A 22,564-nucleotide genomic window follows, 5' to 3' on the forward strand; every position below is an offset into this window, starting at 1 on the left:
TTGCTGAGAACAAAAGAATTGAAGCGGCTTTAATCAAGAGGGATAAAAAGAAAGCTGCCCTGTCTGCTAGCCCTAAATCAGAGGCATACACATGTACGAAATGTAGCAAAGTCTGCCGTTCTAGAATTGGCTTGATTAGACACACCAGATTCTGCCCCGTCTCAAGATTAAGGGGAGGTTTCACCTTAAAACCAAAGTATGTCTTAGAATGGTACTACAGCCATGAAAGTTTCCAAATAGTTTGATAAACACATAAAACGAGTAAAAAAAAAGTCAAATGTCAATGTTGACATTTAGTATGACGTCACCACTGCGTGTTACTATAAATAGTAACAAACATTTGGGAACAAATTTCTCAAAAAGTATAAAAGATTTTGAGCTGAAACTTTGCAAATATGTTTATACATATATTATCAACATGCCCTACTAAAATTATTATATTCTGAATTGTATTACCCTTTGAAAATATTTTTTTGTTTTTGGGTGTTTTTTTGTAAGCAAAAATCTCAAAATAACATTTTATAAATTACCATAACTTTAAAACTTTTCATTCAATCAAAACCAAAGTAGTAGGGTGTGTTCAAAACATATCTCTCTTGGTATGTGCCAATTTTCATGAAGATACATAAACAACTTTTGAAATAATTTGAATCCATGTCAAGAAATTTGTCAAAAAAATTAAAATGGAGAAAAATGAAATATAAAGGGAAAAAATCTTTTTTTTTCAATGAATACTAACTTAAAAGCCCCCCCAGAGATGTGAATCATCAGCAATGGCCTTTTATTGCACTTGCATTCTTTTATCCTGACTTTTTGCTGTTACTTAGTGTATTTTTCTATGTTTTGGACTTCCCTCCCCCCTTCCCGGCTTTTTTCTGCCTTTTGTTCAACAAGTGACTTCTCTATTTACAATAGTGTCCAAAAATGAAACCCCTTTCAAGGAAGATTTCTGATGAAAGTATTTTTTTAGGTTTGGTAATAATTAGTTAGACATAACCTAAGAATGTAAAACTTTACTGGCTTTATGAGGATTGACAGATAGAACAGTTGCTATTCCATTTTTGCTTATGAAGCCTCTTCTCTGCCATAGACCATCACATGATGCGGTTATCTGTTCAAATTTTTTTTTTCACTCCATTAGCTGCTGACAACATGCTTTCATTAGCAGTACTTTCAGTTGGCTTGGGCTGCAATATTCATATGGACTAGGGATCTGTGACTCTGTATCTCTGTTGATAACTACACTATAGATAGCTAGTTGAAAGCTCAATTTATATTTCATAGAGAGAAGTTTCAAATAAAAACTCATCTGAAGAATGGCGGCAATGAAAACTATCTTACTTGACAAGCCTCACTTTCTTTCAGTTACTGAATAGTCTGGGGATATTTAGATCTAGTTTACACGTGGTTTTCATCCTGATTTTATTTTTATAATTGATTAGCATGAGTACGTGATATTGTAATAGTTGTACCAAGGAAATAAATAAATAAGGGCTTGAATGTCAACAAATAGATATCCTTTTAATTAGAACTTCAGTAGGTCTACTCTCCTAAGTTATAGATACACTATATTTTAGTTTTTAACTCGATAAAGAAACATACATCAATAACATCCGTTTCACGATAGTCTCCTTCATTAGACCTAGACTAGTAGTCTCAGCTGTGTCTTCAACATTTACATTAGGTTCCATACCGGTACTAGATCTAGTACTAGTAATAGCATCGCCACTAAGTCTAGATTGTTTTCATCTTCCCCAGTATATTTATTCCCTCTAAATTTACGCTTTTATTGGCTTCTTCCTTCTTTTATTAGATCACACTTTATCATTATATCCATAATATTGAAGAAATAAACACTAGACTAGCGATGTAAACAAAAGCATACGCCGGAACTGTTTATGATAAGGCCACCCTAAGCTTTTGCAAAGAGCTCGCTGATTGGTCAGAATAATTGTTACTTACAGGAAATGTGTTTATTCGACCAATGGTAATTCATTTTACAACTAATTATACTGTTGATTCAAATAGGATTCTAGCATTTCAGATGGGAATGGTAGTGAAAAAATTTTGTAAATCGGACAAAAAATAAAAAAGTTACGTTATTTTTTATTTTTTTGCATAATTAATGAGCTAAATTAATTAGAACACTTGATATTTTGTAAAATTATTTAAAAATATTTTAAAACATCTAATATAACTAAAAATAATGAAAAACTGTAGAGAAATGGATAGATAATCATTTGAAACCATATTTGAAAAATGTAAAAAAAATAAGAAAATTGATATAATTGAGGTGAATCCTCCCCTTAAGCCAAAACCAGTGACTCATTTGGGCGCATCCATTGCCTTTCGAGACAAAAGGAGCCATATATATATCTAGACCTAGATCAAAGCGTTGTAGAATAAATCCACAGAAGGAAATTTAATTGTTTATATTAAACGCTTAGAATTTCAACTTGAGAATAGTTTCTTGAAAAATAAATATTGTAAAACAGTATGATTTTGTAATAGTTATTTCCCATTAATTACGCGCTCTTTTCTATTCACATAGGCCGAATCATTAGGCAGCAACTGAAAAGCGACACGAACTGCTAGCCACGTCAGTTTGAGAATTTAACTAGACAAGTGTAGTTAAGTCATCTTAAGATTAGATCTAGACTATTTAGATTTAGAATCTAGAATAGATCTGGTCTTGTTTCGAGTCTAGAGATTTAGATCTAGACTTATGTGTCTAATGAGAATTATTGTATTTGTAAGCTCTAAAGTAGCGAGATAAAACATCTGATTCTGAAACAATCATAGAATCAACAGCAACATCTGAACATCATCACTCCTGCCTGGCTTTGTTATAGTGTTAGTGTTAGATAGATCTAGTGTTAGTCTGTAACTTACAGTCTGTAGTGTGTAGTAGATCTAGACCTAGTAGTCTGTAGTAAATAGTAAAGTCTGTACTCAGCTTTACTGGCTTTGTATGTAGATTCTAGATCTATAATAGTATAATAATATATAATAATTATATTACTAATATTAGTACTGAGAATAGTGTGAGACAGTAGGCATAGGGATGATAGGCCATAGTGATATACTTGATAAATGATATAGAGAGAATAGCCATACTGGTCACATACAAATATATATTATATAAGATATATCTAGATTAGATTTATCATTAAGTTTAGATCTATTTTATCTATGTATATAGAGAGGCTAGATTTAAAATCTTCAATCTACTCACTGTAGTCTTAGTCTACTATTCAAGTCACCACTCTAGACTAGATTTAGTAGTCACTATGCATCACTAGAACTACTCACCTAGTCAGACTAGAGTCACTAGGTCTAGGACCTAGGAAAGTGTACTTCAAGATCAAGAAGGTAGACTAAGCCTTGGGATTAGACTCTGGATGATAGATTTCTGTAATATAAAGCATTATCTGTAATATATATTAGTTTATATTTTATACTATTATCAATTTAGTTTTAGAGTCTAGGTCTATGAGTATGACTGTATAATATAATATTATAATATAATATAGATATATTACAAATTTAGACTAAATTCTAAATCATGAATGCAGTATTTACAGTGGCTACACAGCCCCAGCTGTGTCCTACATATTTTGCCACATCCAGCACATATTGATATATATATATATATACTAGCAGTACACACAGGCTACACCCGTTTATTTGTTCACAGGCTTTATATTTTATATTATGTCCGTAACATCCTCATTTTTTCTTTTCTTTGAAATTTCAATAAACGGTTTACATTTTAACGATCCCTCTAACATACTTTTATCCAGTGAATAATTGTATCTGTCTCTCTTTTTCTCTTTCCTTCTCTCTTTTTCAATTCTTGGAACCCCCATTTTTTTTTTTTTTTATCCTGTTCATTGTAAATTTTATAACAAAAACTTTTAACTTGATTTGGAAAGACCCACTTAGAACGCCCCAATTGAATGCTCCATTCTCGTTCCCCTCACTTCATTTATTTTGGTTTAGTGTCTTCTAAATATAAGGATATGGATACCAATTTTTTTTTTAAATTATAATCATTTAAATTTTATTTCTTTTTTGAATGTAGAGAAATGACAGTGCAACAAAATTTCATCATACTCTTGATCTAGGATTATTTTTAAAAATTTTTTAAAATGGAATCAGAAATGAATAATTTTTTTAAAAGTTGACTTATTTAAATTAATAAAAGTACTTGAAGTCATATTTTTGGACTATTTCTGATTATAATACTTAAAATATAAAAGCTGTTTGGGGAAATACAGAAAATAAAATACAAAGGATAGATTGAAAGCTTGTGGTTGCGAATTGCTGTTTTCAGGTTTTGAATCTGTCTAAACAGGCTATTACTGAGCGCCTAGGAGGTAAATGCTCCTAAACAAGTAGGTAAAAAAAAATGAGTTCAAACATTTTTGTTCACACTGTCCAAGAAATATTAAAGAAATAAGCAGAACAATGTCACTAGGCAAAAAAACAAACATTTTAGAATGTCTTCAACTAAAACCAAATTATATTTAATAAAAAGAATTCTTGAGATAATATATCCAAAAGATTAAGCTGTGATCCTTGAAAACTTACTTTGAATCTCTGTGTATCAAAATTAATGTTGAAATTAAATTTTAGTCTTATTCTTCATTTAGGTTTATCAGCTGAATTATTAACAAACAAGACTAAGACAGAATGCTTTTAACTATGATTGCAAGAGTGGCTGATGGATTGTTGCTGTCTGCATCAGTTCAGGAAGATGAACAAGTATGTAGGGCTGAGTGACATGTTTTAGTAAAAGTGTAAATTGAGTTGTAATCTCCAATACAGTTTTTACTGTGACTTTACTTTAGCTTAGCACTTGATAGATTAGGTTCACGATTGTGTTTTTTTTTTTTTTTTTTTGAAGGGTGTGCAAAAAGAAAGTTTATTTTACATGAATTATTTTATATTTTATAGAAAATATTGGACTTTAGGGGCAGTGATGTGAACAGTTTAAAATTTTTACTATTAATGAATCAGAATTTGAGTATTGTAAAAATGAATATATTGTGCATACTTCTTATACCTAGAACTAAATAGTAAAGTCCTTTGAAAATGAAAAATCAACTGTTTTATTCTAGCGACTGTGAAATTTCTCATAAAGAGATTTTTTAATATAAATATTTTAACAATTTGTATTCATGTTTAACCATTTTATTTACATAGGCTGGCCGTAATCTTTCAGAATATCAAACACAGGCCAAACAACTGTTCCGAAAATTATCCCAAGACCCAAATCCTCCTCCTCGATGTACTTTAGAAGCCAAGCATTATTTATTTCAGTAAGTTTTACAAGTATTTTTTTTTAATGCACATCTTTTTGTAGTGTAGATTTAAATACATTTTAAATCATATTACTGTAAGATAAATACCATGTCTGTTATAAGTCTTGGGTGTTAACTTTTTGAAACTTCAATAAGAATGATACCATTTCTTTTCTTTCACATATAAATCAATAAATAAATAGCTATTTGAACACATAAGTGTGATTTATTGATATTTTTTTTATTCTCAGTTATATGATAGAAAGAGGAGTGTGCTACTTGGTCTTGTGTGAAAAAACATTCTCTAAAAGATTAGCATTTTCTTACTTAGAAGATCTACAAAATGAATTCATATCACAGTATGGATCAAAGCTGGATACAGTATCTCGACCTTATTCCTTCATTGAGTTTGGTAATTAATTTATTTTTAAATTATGTTTTTTAACTGTTTTTTAAATATTAGTCACTGTTGAGAAATTTTTACAACGCTTATTTATATCAACTCATTTGTCTGTCTGTTAAAAAGTTAGTACACATTGTTTCTCTCACACCCATTCTTGGATCAAGTTCAAACTTTGCACAAATATTCATTGGCATAGACAAGACATGAATCTCTAGAAAAAATAATTAAATAGAAAAAATAATTAAATAGTCAATTAATTATTGGTAATTATTTTGTTTGATACCAATAATGGAAATTAATCCTTCAGTATTCACAGATATGACTAAAAATGTAGGGTTCCCTTAGATAATTGGGCTCATTATTATTTTCCACACCCTTTCTTGGATCTTTAGACAATCATTTATTGTACCTAACAAAACATGAATCAATAAAAAAATTAACCAATTAGTCAATTATTGGTAATTAATTATTTTGGTTGATACTAAATAAGGGAAATAACTTCTTCATTGTTTATAGATATAGTTGTAAGGGCAGAGTTCTTCCCCTAGATAAAGCTTAGTTTTGTTATAAAAAGGATTTTTTTTTAAAAATGTAAATCAGTCATGTGACTACCATCTGACATTCAATAGAATTTAACATGCTGATATAAGCTTTCTACATTAAAACTTTAGTGGATAGAATAAGGGTATTGAATTAAGAGAGGTTTTGGCTTCAAATCCTGATGAAGACTGGGGCTTTTAATTTCATATTTTTAGGACACCTCTAAGTCCATCCAATTATAATGGGTACTTGACATTAAGAAAAGTAAAGACTTTTGGTCATTGTGCTGGCATCAGTCATATATACTGATCACCTTAATATTATCTGCCCCTTGGATAGCTAGGTCTTAAAGGAGATAGAATAAAGGGGCTATTTTGTAACCTTAACATTAATGCCTAGTTAGTATCACTAACACTAACCTTACTAACTTGTACTAACTTGTACAAAAATACTCTACAGTTTAGTGACACTTGTTCTTGCAAACAAATTTGAAAACAAATTTCTACATTTGCTAAGATTTTTTTTTCAAACCCTTCATTTTAGATACATACATGCAGAAAGCTAGAAAATCATATATGGACTCTCGAGCCAGGCGCAATTTAGGTCAAATTAATACAGAATTACAAGATGTACAAAGAATAATGGTTCAAAATATTGATGAAGTGTTGACACGAGGAGAAGCTTTGTCAGGTATGTCAGCAAATTATCTTGAAAGAGTAAAAAACTTAAGGATGTCTCAGTAAGATTATTGACATTAAAATACATTTAGTATTGTAGGTATAATTTAATGGATGAGTCTTGGTGTAGAACAGGAATTATTTAAAAACATTAATTCATTTTTGCTTCTGTGCTTAATATAGCTTTTTATGGATGGACAAACAGATTTTATTTTAAAAATTACAAGATTAATAATATTCTATAGTATATTTTTGGTGAAATTGTAAAATTTACAACTATATGTGGATTGTTTCATGTGACAATGCAAACCTAGTTGCAAACTGCTTATTTTTCCACAACGTCTGTATCTTTATCTTAGACTATTAACTATGTCTTATTATCCAAGACTTCGAAACCTCTTAATAGGACTCTTTATAATCATTTAATTTCACTTTATAAGGAAACTTAAAAATTCTTTCTTCAAAACTTTATCTTGACTTAATTTACAGCTTGCTCCTCTTTAATGCTTCATGATGACTGATTCTAATTTGTCACAGACATTTCCCTGCTTTCATGTTTGACTTTTAAAATTAAAACACAACTGTATAGTGTCCTGTGACATTTGGATGTTCAACCCTTGGAGAGTTTTAGTCTGATTTACCAACTTAATCTATTGAAACTTATGTGTTGTTTTTCTGCCTGTGTGTTTTAAATAATTTAAATTTGAACACCTGCATTTGTCTTCTAGCCAAAAGTGATTATTTAATAGACCAGGTGTTTTTTTTTTTTTATATAATAACCCGTCCCAGCTAAAAAGTAGATGCTGGGATACCAAATGAATATAAATCAGGTTAATTTGACTTATTCTTAGCTTTTTTACTTTAAGAGAAATGAAGCTTTGTATGTGATAAGTAAGGTTGTTATTTACTTATAGCATTTATGTTTTAATAATGTTTTGGAGCATCCATTTATTGGAGTCTTCTATAATAGAAAAATACAACAGTGTAAAACTTTTGGGTATTGGCATCAATAATATTCCTGCTTTCCAAGCTCAGAAATGCATTTCCTGGCATCTAAAGCACACTAATTTAAAAACCTAATCTTAATTAAAAAACAAAAAAATAAAACCAGAAGGTCAAATAAAGAAAGTGGCAGCATTGGCCAATTTAGTGCACATATGTCTGTCATGAGTGTGAATATTGTGAGATTATCTTTATTTTAAGTAAGGTGTCTTGTAACTGGCTTGTTTTTAGTCATGAAATAATAAGAGGTCAAGAGATAGATGCTCTGCAATTTAGAGAAAGTCAAGTAGAATCATTTTAGTGAAGACTATACAAATGCCAAATTACCCCCCCTCCCCCATTAGCATGTTGCACCACTCCACAATTTGAGTAACGCTGGTCAAGAATTATATTTCTCCATAAAAATTAACTTCTAGGTTTTTATTCTTGTGCTTTGGATGTTGTTATATTATTATATTTTTGTCCACAGTATTGGACACTAAAGCCAGCAACTTGTCATCACAGTCACTTAAGTACAAGAAGGATGCCAGATACCTCAACCTGAGATCTTCCTATCTTAAGATTGCAGCCATAGTTATCACAGTCATCCTATTTTTACTGTTTCTTCGTTACTGGCTATTGTGAGAGAGATGAGATTGTTAGACTAGCCCATTATGTGCTGCACTGGTTTCAAATTGTTTCCTTTCTGATGTTTGCTCCTGTTGTGCAGATGTTAACAAAATGTGTTAGAAACTGCTGTCATATACTGTGTGCGGTGAGGGAAGTTCCTGATACAGAGGTTTTAGTTTTTTTTTGACAGAATTATAAAAAAAAACAAGTTTCTTAAATATCAAGAGGCAATTAATTTTAGATGTATGCATGTATTTATTAAAAGGAATTTAAATGTTTTAATCTTACACTGAATAAGTTGGCAAATCTAGACCTGCACTAAAGGGTTAGGTACAAAGGACCATTTTTTTTTCTTCTGACCCCCCAAAAAAAATGTAGATTTGAAGAGGAGCCAGCATATCTACATTGATATGTATTGGACACTAAAGCCAGTAACTATGTAATTCCTTATAAAACCAAATATAAAACCAACTAGGACTAGGATGTTCTCTCTCTCTGGGACATTGTATTTTGGAATAGAATTGATCACTTATTCTTATTTGTTTTTTAATTCATTATTCTTGTCTATATAATTGTGATATTGACTGAACTTCAGATTTGTTCAAAGAAAACTATTGTTTTATTCCTTTGCTTTTGAATGTCTTGTTCATCTTGTCATTTGTGTAAGCATTTGAAAGGGCTCTACAAAACACTTTTGTGTCATGAAGTACATTTTTTGTGTATATATATGTATTGTTTATGCTTGGAAATCTCACCATTGAGCTTGATAAACGGCTTACATATTTAGTGAATAACATCAGGATAGGGAGGTTTTGTTTTCATCTGGATATTGAGCAACTAATGTTTTTTTGACACAGCACATTTGTCTGATTCCTTATGAGAATAATGTCTTATGATCATTTATTTAAATAACTGAAAATTAATCTGATCAAAAGTTGTATACAACAACAAAATTGTATTTGCAACATAAGCATTTGTAAAACTATTACTTCATTTCTTTCTGTTACCATTTATAAAAGTAAATATTTGTTGTTATAGAATGAGAGGAATAGAAGTTTCTTTTTAAACTTCTTCTTTATGAAAGGTTGGTTTTGATCCAGTCTATTCTGTGTGTGAATGACACTTAAAACTTAATATTCATGAATGTATTTGAAGATACATAAATGTTTTTAATATGTTTATTTTGCAAAGATAGAGGTGATTTAGAAATGCAAACTATTGTGTAATTGGCAATGCAATAGGATTGATGTTTATGTCTAGTATAAGCTTTTTAAGGTCTGAATATCTTAGATTCATTGAAATGTTTTATTTTCTAAACAATTCCAGCATTAAAAACCAGATCTTACTATGTCAGTTAATTTAAAATCAAATTTTACTTGCTAGTAATAACACTCATCTGTAGGATTGCATAAAATACTGTATTTTAATTTTATTTTGTTGTGAGGCACTTTTTTTTCTTTGAAAAATATTTCATTATGCTATATTAATTTATAAGTTATTTGCCAATGTTTTGAATTGACAAAAAAAAAAAAAAAACTAACTAAATAAAAAAAAATTCAGAATGTGAATTAACAAATAAAAAAAATAATTAATGAAGTGAAATGTTTTATCTTATTTCAGATGTTAATTTCTTTTTATCAAGTTAAAACAACATTTTTTACATGCTAATATTTCCATGTAATCTTTTAATTCTCAGTTTTGATTTTACTAGTGTATATTGTCGTGAGAAGATGTTTAAGTATATTGAAATGATGGTACTGGTAATAAAAATTGTATGTATTTTCTTTAGAAGGCAGCAAATTAACTCAAATTGTATACTTTATACTGGCTCTGAGACACAACTTCATGTTCACTCTTTTTTTTTTCCCTGGCTGATGCACTACTTCAAGTTAACTTTCCCTTGCCCTGGCTGAGGCACTACATCATGTTAACTCTCCCTTGTCCTGGCTGAGGCACTACACTATGTTAACTCTCCCTTGCCCTGGCTGATGCACTACTTCATGTTAACTTTCCCTTGCCTTGGTTGAGGCACTACACTATGTTAACTCTCCCTTGCCCTGGTTGAGGCACTACACTATGTTAACTCTCCCTTGCCCTGGCTGATGCACTACTTCATGTTAACTCTCCCTTGCCTTGGTTGAGGCACTACACTATGTTAACTCTCCCTTGCCCTGGTTGAGGCACTACACTATGTTAACTCTCCCTTGCCCTGGTTGAGGCACTACACTATGTTAACTCTCCCTTGCCCTGGTTGAGGCACTACACTATGTTAACTCTCCCTTGCCCTGGCTGATGCACTACTTCATGTTAACTTTCCCTTGCCTTGGTTGAGGCACTACACTATGTTAACTCTCCCTTGCCCTGGCTGATGCACTACTTCATGTTAACTCTCCCTTGCCTTGGTTGAGGCACTACTTCATATTAACTCTCCCTTGCCCTGGCTGAGGCACTACTTCATGTTAACTTTCCCTTGCCCTGGATGATGCACTACTTATTGTTAACTTTCCCTTGCCTTGGTTGAGGCACTACACTATGTTAACTCTCCCTTGCCCTGGTTGAGGCACTACACTATGTTAACTCTCCCTTGCCCTGGCTGATGCACTACTTCATGTTAACTCTCCCTTGCCTTGGTTGAGACACTACTTCATATTAACTCTCCCTTGCCTTGGTTGAGGCACTACACTATGTTAACTTTCCCTTGCCTTGGTTGAGGCACTACTTCATATTAACTCTCCCTTGCCTTGGTTGAGGCACTACACTATGTTAACTCTCCCTTGCCCTGGTTGAGGCACTACACTATGTTAACTCTCCCTTGCCCTGGTTGAGGCACTACACTATGTTAACTCTCCCTTGCCTTAGTTGAGGCACTACACTATGTTAACTCTCCCTTGCCTTGGTTGAGGCACTACACTATGTTAACTCTCCCTTGCCCTGGTTGAGGCACTACACTATGTTAACTCTCCCTTGCCCTGGCTGATGCACTACTTCATGTTAACTCTCCCTTGCCTTGGTTGAGACACTACTTCATATTAACTCTCCCTTGCCTTGGTTGAGGCACTACACTATGTTAACTTTCCCTTGCCTTGGTTGAGGCACTACTTCATATTAACTCTCCCTTGCCTTGGTTGAGGCACTACACTATGTTAACTCTCCCTTGCCCTGGCTGATGCACTACTTCATGTTAAGTCTCCCTTGCCCTGGCTGATGCACTACTTCATGTTAACTCTCCCTTGCCCTGGCTGATGCACTTCACTATGTTAACTTTCCCTTGCCCTGGCTGATGCACTACACTATGTTAACTTTCCCTTGCCCTGGCTGATGCACTACTTCATGTTAACTTTCCCTTGCCCTGGTTGAGGCACTACACTATGTTAACTCTCCCTTGCCCTGGCTGATGCACTACTTCATGTTAACTCTCCCTTGCCTTGGTTGAGGCACTACTTCTTATTAACTCTCCCTTGCCTTGGTTGAGGCACTACTTCATATTAACTCTCCCTTGCCTTGGTTGAGGCACTACACTATGTTAACTTTCCCTTGCCTTGGTTGAGGCACTACTTCATATTAACTCTCCCTTGCCCTGGTTGAGGCACTACACTATGTTAACTCTCCCTTGCCCTGGCTGATGCACTACTTCATGTTAACTCTCCCTTGCCCTGGTTGATGCACTACTTCATGTTAACTCTCCCTTGCCCTGGCTGATGCACTACTTCATGTTAACTTTCCCTTGCCCTGGCTGTTGCACTACTTCATGTTAACTCTCCCTTGCCCTGGCTGATGCACTACACTATCTTAACTCTCTATGCCTTGGTTGAGGTACTACTTTATGTTAACTTTCCCTTGCCTTGGTTGAGGCACTACTTATTGTTAACTTTCCCTTGCCCTGGCTGATGCACTACATCATGTTAACTCTCCCTTGCCTTGGTTGAGGCACTACACTATGTTAACTCTCCCTTGCCCTAGTTGAGGCACTACACTATGTTAACTCTCCCTTGCCCTGGTTGAGGCACTACACTATGTTAACTCTCCCTTGCCCTGGTTGAGGCACTACACTATGTTAACTCTCCCTTGCCCTGGCTGATGCACTACTTCATGTTAACTTTCCCTTGCCTTGGTTGAGGCACTACACTATGTTAACTCTCCCTTGCCCTGGTTGAGGCACTACACTATGTTAACTCTCCCTTGCCCTGGCTGATGCACTACTTCATGTTAACTCTCCCTTGCCTTGGTTGAGGCACTACTTCATATTAACTCTCCCTTGCCCTGGCTGAGGCACTACTTCATGTTAACTTTCCCTTGCCCTGGATGATGCACTACTTCATGTTAACTCTCCCTTGCCCTGGCTGATGCACTACACTATGTTAACTCTCCCTTGCCCTGGCTGAGGCACTACTTCATGTTAACTCTCCCTTGCCCTGGCTGATGCACTACATTATGTTAACTCTCCCTTGCCCTGGCTGAGGCACTACATCATGTAAACTCTCCCTTGCCCTGGCTGATGCACTACACTATGTTAACTCTCCCTTGCCCTGGCTGAGGCACTACTTCATGTTAACTCTCCCTTGCCCTGGCTGATGCACTACACTATGTTTACTCTCCCTTGCCCTGGCTGATGCACTACATCATGTAAACTCTCCCTTGCCCTGGCTGAGGCACTACTTTGATAACTCTCCCTTTCCCCTTTGTTCTACAAACTTCCTGTTTTTTCCTCAGGGTTGTCTTATGGAAACTTAACCATGGTTGGGTTATACTGCTACACAGGCAAGGTTTGGATTCAAGATTTTTCTCTTTTTAATTGTGTTGACCTAAAGGATTCTAGCTCTCATGGCCTCATCCTGATGCTCTTTTGAAAGTAGATAGGCTAATAATGTGAGCAAAAACTGCTCCCCACTGGATTACCCAGTTGCTCTGGGAACAAATGCATTCAACACACCCATCTTAAAGATCCTGGGTGGGCATTCAACTAGCCCAGTGTGAAACACTCGTCTTCAGATTATCTGTCAGCTGGAGTAGCAGTCTTCCCAAGTATGAAGGAGTTCTCTGATTTATAAATCTTCAGTTACTTAGTCTAAAAATGAAAAAGTTAGACAGTGTGATACACCAAAATGGACCATCATATAAAACAGGGGTGGGCAAATACAGCCCGCAGGCCACATGCGGCCCGCCGAAGTGTTTTATGCAGCCCGCGAAAACCTAAATAAATCAAGTGTGCCCACACATTACACATATAAAATTGCAAATATATTAAAAATAAATAATTGTAAATATCTATACAAATTATTGAAACTTTTGATTCTTGTCACTTATAATGAAGAGGTTAAAGAAACATTGTCTCTAAACGTCCTTATAAAAAGTTTAAAGTAAACGAACATTATATTTAATAGCAATATTTCGATAAATTCAGTAAAAGACATAAGCCCAAGCCAGTATTTATTCAATGCTATGAAGAACTGTGTTGAAAGAGTTGGGTTGGCGTGTACAAGAAAAGGGTAACAACTGATGGAGCTTTGACTGAGAAAAACATTTTTAATAAAATAAAGAAAATATCCCAACCATAAATTAGTAACTGGAAAGTTTACAAAAAAAAACTACACTGAATTCAATCGTAGTATGTAACAAAGTTAAATGCTAGTCTATTAAGCACAGGGCCATCCGTCCCCAGGGCCATCCTTAGGCATAGTCAAAGTATGCAGCTGCCAAGGTCCATGATTGTTGGGGGCCTCGCAAAGGAAACATACTTTGATTTATAGAGAAGGAACAGCGAAAATTCAATGTTATTGTTCGAAGTACACTAGGTCTTTAATAAATTGCATAATTTTAGTTTTTTCTCTCTATTTTGTATTTTTTATATTTTATTCGGGGCCACCAAATTCACTTTGCCTATGGCCTCCAAGTATCCAAGGCCGGCCCCGACTGGCAGTTCCAAAAAGTACGTGAATATTTGGAATTAAAACATTCTGATATTCGGTAACACAGTAGTATTCGCTGGCCAATCATTAGATCAATATGGAATCTCAAGGAAGAAATTGTTAGGTTCCTTGATGGACATTGACTGTGACCTTTTTTCTAATTTTTCTAATGAAGAGTTGAAGACAAGACATGTTTATCATTGGAAGCACCGCAACATGTTGTTTGCACATGAAATGTATGTGCATCTTAAATCTTTTCAAACAAAGCTATTCCATTTCTTGAGGCCAGCAAGAGAAATTAAGGCTTTATCATTTTACCTTAGCTGAAAGATGAAACTATTTCTAGTGAAATGGTTGAAAAGTAGAAGACTTATTTGAATTCCTTGATTGTGGAATTTTAAAACAAATTTTAAGACGTCAAGAACTTGAAACCAGTTTTCAATAGCCTCAGTTCACCATTTCATGCTGAAGCTGACTCAGCTCCAGATGACATACCTCAAAGCAAATTATGACCTGAAAGGGAAGTTATAGTCAGTTCCTTCGCGGGAGTTTTATGGGTGCAGGAAGCTGTATATCCACACTTTAAGAAACATAAACTTTCACATTTTAAGTAACCACATTCATCTTTGAAAAAGCTTTTTTTTTTGTTTGAAAATTATCAAGTGTTAGAACAGGTCGATGCTTATTGAAGATAATTTGACAGAAGTCACAAGAAAAACAACAACTAGTAAGCTAGTTCCATGGTTCCGGAACATTATGCACGAGAGTAAACAGTTATATACTTCGTATTAAGTACTACTATACATTCGTGTTGAAATAATGGATGTAAATGGATCATAGCAAAACAAAAACAAAAAATTATTCATAAAATTAGTTCAAGAAATCGCTAACTCTTGTTTTAATTCCTCATATATATATACGGCCCGCCTGGACCCAAATTTTAATAATGCGGCCCTCGGTTGAAAAAGGTTGCCCACCCCTGATATAGAAGCATGGAAGAAGAATCAGTGAATCAATCCTAACTGCCTGGAGAAATTCTTAGTAGTTATACTGTTTCAAAAGGCCAGCGTTAGCTCCAATCCTAAACAAATTTATGTGAGATTCAGGTGTCTCAAGATGAACATATATTTTCTTTTTTTCATTGTGGTGCCTGCATGATTTGTTAGTATAAATTGAAATACATGATGAAAATCCACTTTTTTTAAAGCTTAATAAGGCCTCAGAAGCCATCAGCTAATGTATTTTTTAAGGCACATAATCAAGATTTTTTATCCAAAGATTTTTTATCCAACCTTTTAATTCTCAACTTTAATTTGACTGATGAGCTAGCTTTTGCAAATTCACTTGAGTCTACTTCAGAAATAAAAACAAAACAAGTGTGTTATTAGTCTGGTTTCACTTTACTGAATACAGCAATAGAAAGAAGAAAAATGTGGCTTTTTTTTTTAAAAAAAAAGGTTATCACAAATCAAGGGGGTAGAAAATAATGTATCTACAAATGAATAAAATGATCACACCAATTCTGTCAACAAAATATGTTAAGTGTCTTAAATGTATATTTGGTGAAGGAGAGATGTAAATTCATTGTTGTAAGTATTAGATCAGCACCATTAGATTATTCTAAGAATCAACAAAGCAGTAGTGGGGAAATCATTTTCGATATGTAATAATAGATGGCAAATAAAAAGACATGCATGGTCTTGCAAAACACAGTACAATTAATAACTTGATAAAAAAAAAAGTTTGACAAGAGCATCAAACATAAAAAAAAAACAACTGTAATAATAAATGTAATGAATCATTTGTACATTAACCTAGAAAATAAATAATAGTAATTTAAAAAAAAATTAAATAATGTAAACATTTATGAAAATTCACAGCCAATATTTATTTTTTAATATGAGTCATCATTGAACTGGAAGCCAAAAAATATTAAATAGAAAACAATATCAGCTAAAAAAGTTTTTTAAACAGTTATAAATACATACATTTTGTTTTGGCTAAATTCCCTTATTTTGGCTTAAATTATTAACATGAGAGTATGGCACTACAAAACAATAGTATCAACAATATAATAATATTTCATATTATTCAAGTATTCAAAAAAGCTGATTTTTTTATGTGCTTTTTTTAAGGCTTAACACATTTTCCCTGGAATATCTAAAAAAAAATCTATTGCAGCAAGAATATGGAAAAAAAACAACACTTTTTTTTTCAGTATCAGATGAATACTGAAAACAAGAAACAACACATTTAATTGCATTGTAGCCTACAATCTTTGTACAAGATACTTATTTTTACAGTTTATTAATGTTTTTTTTATATTATTTAAAAAAAAAACAAACATTATTTGCATCTTGATTGCAACTAATACAAAGAGGTCAATTAAAAAGGGTATAGACCTAAAAAATGTATAGATATGCTCATCAATAGACAAAGCAACAAGTGTAAGTGGATAAAATAGATTCAATATTGCTAAAACACAAATGAAACATTTACTCTGTCATTACTTTTTAAAATTGTTCTTTTAATTATGGACATGTATGAGCAAAGTTTTGATGGATAGTTCTCAATTTCCAAAGGTACACAGAATATCAGAAACCTTGATATCAGTTTAAGTTACCATTGCTTGGTCTCCATAAATTTTTTAACTTCCACATAGACTTCATCAATTCCACTTTCAGCTGAAATCTGAAGGAAATATAAAGTATAAAATTCAGAAAAAAATAGAGCAAATTTTCTCAAACTATTAAATTTTTTATTTGCATCAGAAATATTGGTAATGTTTGTTATAGCAACAAAAGAAAATACAATGGTTGAATATTTAACTATTTAGCTGATGAGCTAATGCTAGATAGACTATTATAAATTATAATATAAAGGAATGTGAAATCAGTTGGCCAAAAGTACAAAATACCCCCCAAAAAATTTTGTGGAAATGAAATGGATTACTTCACTTCATATTTACAGTCTCAAAAAGGGATATTATAGTAACTTATGTTCACAAGATTAAATAAAATAACTTTAAATTTCATTTGTCTCAGTAATTTGTATAGTTTAATTTGGTCAGAGGATGTTTGTATTTTATTATAATATGGTAATTTTTCATTGTTCACTCTGTCAAGTTCATTAAGCATAATGAAAAAACATTGTTTAGAAGATGGTTATTATAGTGTGTCTCTAAAAGTCTCTTGACTTAATAAGCTTAAACTGTGGCAGTCTCTGCTCAATCTTTCCTTTCTATAATTTCTCTGGCCTACTTAGATTTATATTTTGTTTTAAAAGCATTTTTTTTTATAATTACATAGGCCCTAGACGTATTCTGCAATTTTTCATTGTGGACAGCTAGTCAAGTATGCTAAAAGTAGAAAGTGTTTGAATGACCATGTTAATAGGTCACATGTAGATGACCAGATTCTTCCAGATGACCTAGAAGAGATTTTTCAGTAAAAATGTAAACAGGGACAGAAAAAGATAAAAGGTTGAAGAAAAAGTTCAGAAATATGTAACAATCAAGAAAATTTTTTTTTAGAAAACTAGAAAAGCAAAGCAAAGATAAGTATTGAGGTCATTGTTCAGTGATCATTATTCATTGATCAGTAGTAATCTCTGCACTTCCTTTATTTAACAATAATTGTATATGTCTGTTAAGTTCTACTATTTGTACAATTGATTTATGTTTATAGGAATTGGTTCATCATGTCATTTGAGAGACAACACTCCGAAACAAGACATGACAGTATCTATTGATTGCATAAACTAGAAACTACTTAATGCACAATGTAAAGATTTATTGACTTATCATAATTGCAGTTACATTAACCCAATTATGGTTCAAGGTTAATTATATTTAATATTAAAGTAGTGATGAAAAAAACAAACTTACCTGGCATACTTTGCCAAATCTTTTATAATAGTCAATTACAGGTTTAGTTTGATTATGGAAGGTCTGAAGCCGCTTTTTGATTGTGACTTCATTATCATCCACCCTACCACTGCTCTTGCCACGCTCCAGCAGACGAGAAGTCATAGTTTCATCTGAGACATCAAAGTACAAAACATTGGTGCATGGTGCAACCTGAAACAAAAAAATGGAATTATTTCATTAACTAACCAAATTTTACACTAAAAATGTAGCTCATAGTAATTCATTCCTTTTCATTTATTTTATTTATGAAACATAGGTATTTGGCATTAAAAGTAAACAAAAACAAGCAATATAAAAAAAATCCTTTTGTTAAAAAAAAAAAAAAAACTTATCTAAGAACACACTTACAAAAATATCACTCAAGAATTAAAAAGCTATTTCCCTTCTTCAAAAACAAAATAATTAACAACAATTGATTGACTAATTGGTTAATTTTTAAATTGATTTATGCTTTGTTAGGTACAATAAATAATTGTATAAATTTTCAATTTGATTCGAGAAATAGAGAGGGAGAAATTAAATGTACAATTATTTAAGGGGACAAAACCTAACATGTTTAACCATATTTGTGAATAATGAAGGATTACTTTCCTTTGTTGGGTTTCAAACAAAATAATTAATAACCAGTAATTAATTGACTAATTGTTTTTTTTTTTTTTTATTGATTCATGAATTGTATAAGTTGTTTCAACTTGATCTGCGAATGGGTGTGTGAGGAATAACATGTTCAAGCTTTTTAACACAGACAGACAGATAGAGTGAGTTGATAAAAGCTTTGTAAAAAATAGCAGCAAAATAGTACGGACCTCCTTCTCAAATTTTAATCCCTGTTCTAATTCTCGGGGATATCCATCCACCAGGAAACAGTTGGTCTTAGTCAGATTGGAGACCATGGCATTTTTCATCAATTGTAGCACTTCTTCCTAGAAATGAGCATATATTTGTATCAACATTAAGTCATATTAATCAAGGGATAATTTCTTTAAAGATATATATATATATATATATATATATATATATATATCTATATATATATATATATTAAAGATGAAAAAAAGTTCGAACATGTCAGCTTAACAACAACACGCGCAAAATTAATTGTTGAATATTTTTCGGTTTTTATAGGCATTATTGAAACTTGTACAAATTTCTGAAAAAAACTGAAAAATATGTTTTACCACAGATCTCTCTCTATATATACTATAGAAGGGCTATATGTTATCAATGTACTGTAGAAGGGCTATATGTTATCAATGTACTGTAGAAGGGCTATATCTTATCAATATACTGTAGAAGGGCTGTATGTTATCAATCATTTATTTTATACAAAGTGTAGTGATAAGTTTTTTGTTTTTCTTTATATTAAAGGCCAAACCTATATAAAAAGGGAAATTGAATAAGCTTTTCAATGAAATCAGAATGTAATAGATAGCTTATCAAATTTATACAGTTAACTAAACATTTAGAACATTTTTATTTATTAAATAGAAATATTTTCTTTAGATGTGTGTCATTATAGAATGCATTTATTTTCTAATTAAAAATTTATCCACTATCTATTAGATTGGTATAGTAAAATGGTGATTTTTTTTTAAAATACCACCACAGAACACCTTTCAAATTGCCTTGGTAATTCTTTAACTAAATCATTATACAACATTTACATATTTTTAGCGAAATTGAATAATAATAATAATAATAATAACTTATTATCATTAAGAAAAGAGTTGGTGGAGAACTTTTGGAAGAAAATGATTTTTCACAGAAAAGAAGAAATCAAGAAAAATTTACTTTGAATCATATAAAAAAAACATAACAGACTGACCAGTGGTACAATTAAAAAAAAACATAACAGACTGACCTGTGGTACAATTTTTAAAAAACTCAATGACTGACCAGTGGTACAATTAAAAAGAAACAAAACAGAATGACCAGTGGTACAATTAAAAAAAACTTAACAGACTGACCAGTGGTACAAGATCTCCTTTTTCCATAATTGCATTTAGTCTTTTGCCACGCTCTGACCCAGATTTGACCTCATCTCTCAAGAGGTCACCAGAAGACAAGTGACAGAAGCCATAATCCTTGACAATATTTGCACACTGTGTTCCCTTTCCACTTCCAGGGCCACCTATGTACAATAGAATCAAAACTGTTCAAACTGTGTATATTTTTGACAAATACCTTAAGAGCTTTGGATGTTACATTTTTCAGTTTAAGTAAAAACAGAATTTAAACTTTGTTTTTGATGAGATCCTTTGTTCGACTCAACTGTTATAGACCTCTTGACATTTCTGACTCACCATAATTATAAAAGTCATCAGAGGTGTACCCAATGAGGCTCCAGAAGGTTATGGGTATTTTTATTTTAGATATAATTTTGTTTCTGTAGGGAAATTTCAAACCATTTTCTTCTTTTAAGGTTGTATGGTCTTAAAAAAAACAAAACATGGATGTTATCAACATTATAAAAGGATTTTTAGTACTTACCTATAACAAATATAACCTTTGAACTTTTCAAAGCTGCTTCATTGGCTGAGGAATGAATATAAAAAATAAGGGAATAAAAAAGTTGAATTATTAAAAAAATATTTTAAACTATTGCAATAATAATAAATGCTGTTGTTTTTTTTTAATGTTGACTGACCTTCAACCTCATCAAACACTTTCTGTACTTCTACAAACACTTCATCCTTGCCTTTTTCAGCACTGACCTACAAAGAAAAAAAAACAAGCTTTAAACTTAGTTAAAAATGTAGTTTGAAAGACAATATAGGACAAAAATATTATTTAATAAAAATTAATGTAGAGTAAAAAAATACTTTCACAATAAAAAGATTAATTACAAAATAAGACTAAATAAATGAGTGAGAAATATTTTAAAAAATGTTTCAAAACTTACTTGTACAACTTTTTGCTGCTTTGTGTAGTAATCAATTACTGGGGTGGTAACATCGTGGAACGTTACCAGCCTCTGTTTGATTGTCTCTGCATTGTCATCTGCTCTACCACTTGTTTCTGCTCTACCCAACAATCTTTTGGTCATAGTCTCATCAGAAACATCAAAGTATAAGACAAATTGTGGTGCACAGATCTGTCATAGACATCCAGTTAAAAGTTTAAATTTAATCTTTTTCTGATGGCAAATTTAATGAAATAGATAATCAAAATGTAATTTATCTGCATAAGTACAGATGTATATATTTTCAGTGTTAAAAAATAAAATAAGTTGAAAATCAACAATGAAACAAGAAAAACATAAAAAATACTTTTTAAAAAAACCCAGCTTATATGAAGTGTAACTGTATCAATTAGTTTGGATTAGTCATGCTATTCAAATTTGTAATAGATCTATACAAACAACAATAAATCTGCGCGATTATTAATATTTATAATATTAATTAATAATATTTTTACCTATTGTCTTTGTTAATTGCTACTTCATGCTTTTAGTTTTCTCACTACGCTAAGATCTTATCACTTGTCTGGACCAGTTGGGAAAATGGAAGGGAGGAGAAAGAAAGGAATATCTGGGTGGATTTTATTGTAATTGGCTTTTAAAAGCATTTATGAAAAAAATTGGAGAATGACCTGAATTCAAACTTGTGGCTAATGCCGCTTGGGCAGACGTGCAAACCACTCTGGTAGTGAGGTACTCATGACTAGAGAAGATTGTATAGTTATTTATTATTTGTTTCAATTTAGAGCAGCAACCTATTAAGGGGACTAATTCAGCTTAAGTCAAGTACAATTTCTTTCCTGTGTTCGAGATACCAAACAAAATAATTAATTACCAATAGTTAATTTAGTAATTACCAAACAGAAAGACAGAGTGAGTTGATATAAGCTTTGTAAAAAAGTTGAGAAAAAAAAATATTAATTAAACAGCTTAATTTTTCCAGTCAACTGATTAGAAATAATAAAAAAACAACAAAATTTTAAAGAAACAAATACTGGACATTTTATTACTAAAATAATTGTTCAAATTCACAGTTTTGGAGCAAATGTTCTGCTAGGATTAAACAATCCCACATACCTCTTGTTCAAATCTAACACCTTGTTCTAGTTCTCTTGGATATCCATCTATAAGAAAGCCTTTACTGGACACAACTTTCTTAAGCATTGCTTCTTTCAGCAGTTGAAGAACAGTATCCTAATGTTGAAATAACAAATAAAATTGTTAAACAAGCATG

General features: G+C 32.1%; 2 protein-coding genes across 7 annotated transcripts in view; one reads left to right on the forward strand and one right to left on the reverse strand.

The window, feature by feature from the left end:
* The first annotated feature begins 2,549 nt into the window (after positions 1 to 2,549).
* LOC106060572 (vesicle-trafficking protein SEC22b-like) lies at positions 2,550 to 10,133 on the forward strand. 3 transcript variants are annotated; one of them, XM_056041842.1, is made up of 6 exons: positions 2,550 to 2,599; positions 4,656 to 4,767; positions 5,209 to 5,324; positions 5,558 to 5,718; positions 6,793 to 6,939; positions 8,398 to 10,133. In XM_056041842.1, exons 2-6 carry the CDS (start codon positions 4,696 to 4,698, stop codon positions 8,550 to 8,552), a joined length of 651 nt encoding a protein of 216 aa, XP_055897817.1. In that variant the 5' UTR covers positions 2,550 to 2,599; positions 4,656 to 4,695; the 3' UTR covers positions 8,553 to 10,133. The 3 variants fall into 3 exon arrangements, with proteins under 3 accessions (XP_055897817.1, XP_055897818.1, XP_055897816.1); XM_056041843.1 differs by having other exon boundaries at positions 2,563 to 2,855; positions 4,657 to 4,767; XM_056041841.1 differs by lacking the exon at positions 2,550 to 2,599 and adding an exon at positions 3,212 to 3,372.
* A 5,691-nt stretch (positions 10,134 to 15,824) lies between these two features.
* Positions 15,825 to 22,564, reverse strand: part of LOC106054528 (uncharacterized) — a 45,698-nt gene continuing 38,958 nt past the window's right edge. For all 4 annotated transcript variants that reach the window (XM_056042288.1, XM_056042286.1, XM_056042287.1 and 1 more), the window contains 8 exons: positions 22,408 to 22,524; positions 21,274 to 21,465; positions 21,019 to 21,085; positions 20,862 to 20,906; positions 20,339 to 20,502; positions 19,178 to 19,294; positions 18,330 to 18,521; positions 15,825 to 17,134 (listed from right to left, as the gene is read on the reverse strand). In XM_056042288.1, coding sequence (XP_055898263.1) covers positions 17,063 to 17,134; positions 18,330 to 18,521; positions 19,178 to 19,294; positions 20,339 to 20,502; positions 20,862 to 20,906; positions 21,019 to 21,085; positions 21,274 to 21,465; positions 22,408 to 22,524 — 966 coding nt within the window. In that variant the 3' untranslated portion in view covers positions 15,825 to 17,062. The remainder of the gene's footprint in view (positions 17,135 to 18,329; positions 18,522 to 19,177; positions 19,295 to 20,338; positions 20,503 to 20,861; positions 20,907 to 21,018; positions 21,086 to 21,273; positions 21,466 to 22,407; positions 22,525 to 22,564) is intronic.

Source organism: Biomphalaria glabrata, chromosome 9 (genome assembly GCF_947242115.1).
Source record: "Biomphalaria glabrata chromosome 9, xgBioGlab47.1, whole genome shotgun sequence".
NCBI classification, from domain to species: domain Eukaryota; kingdom Metazoa; phylum Mollusca; class Gastropoda; family Planorbidae; genus Biomphalaria; species Biomphalaria glabrata.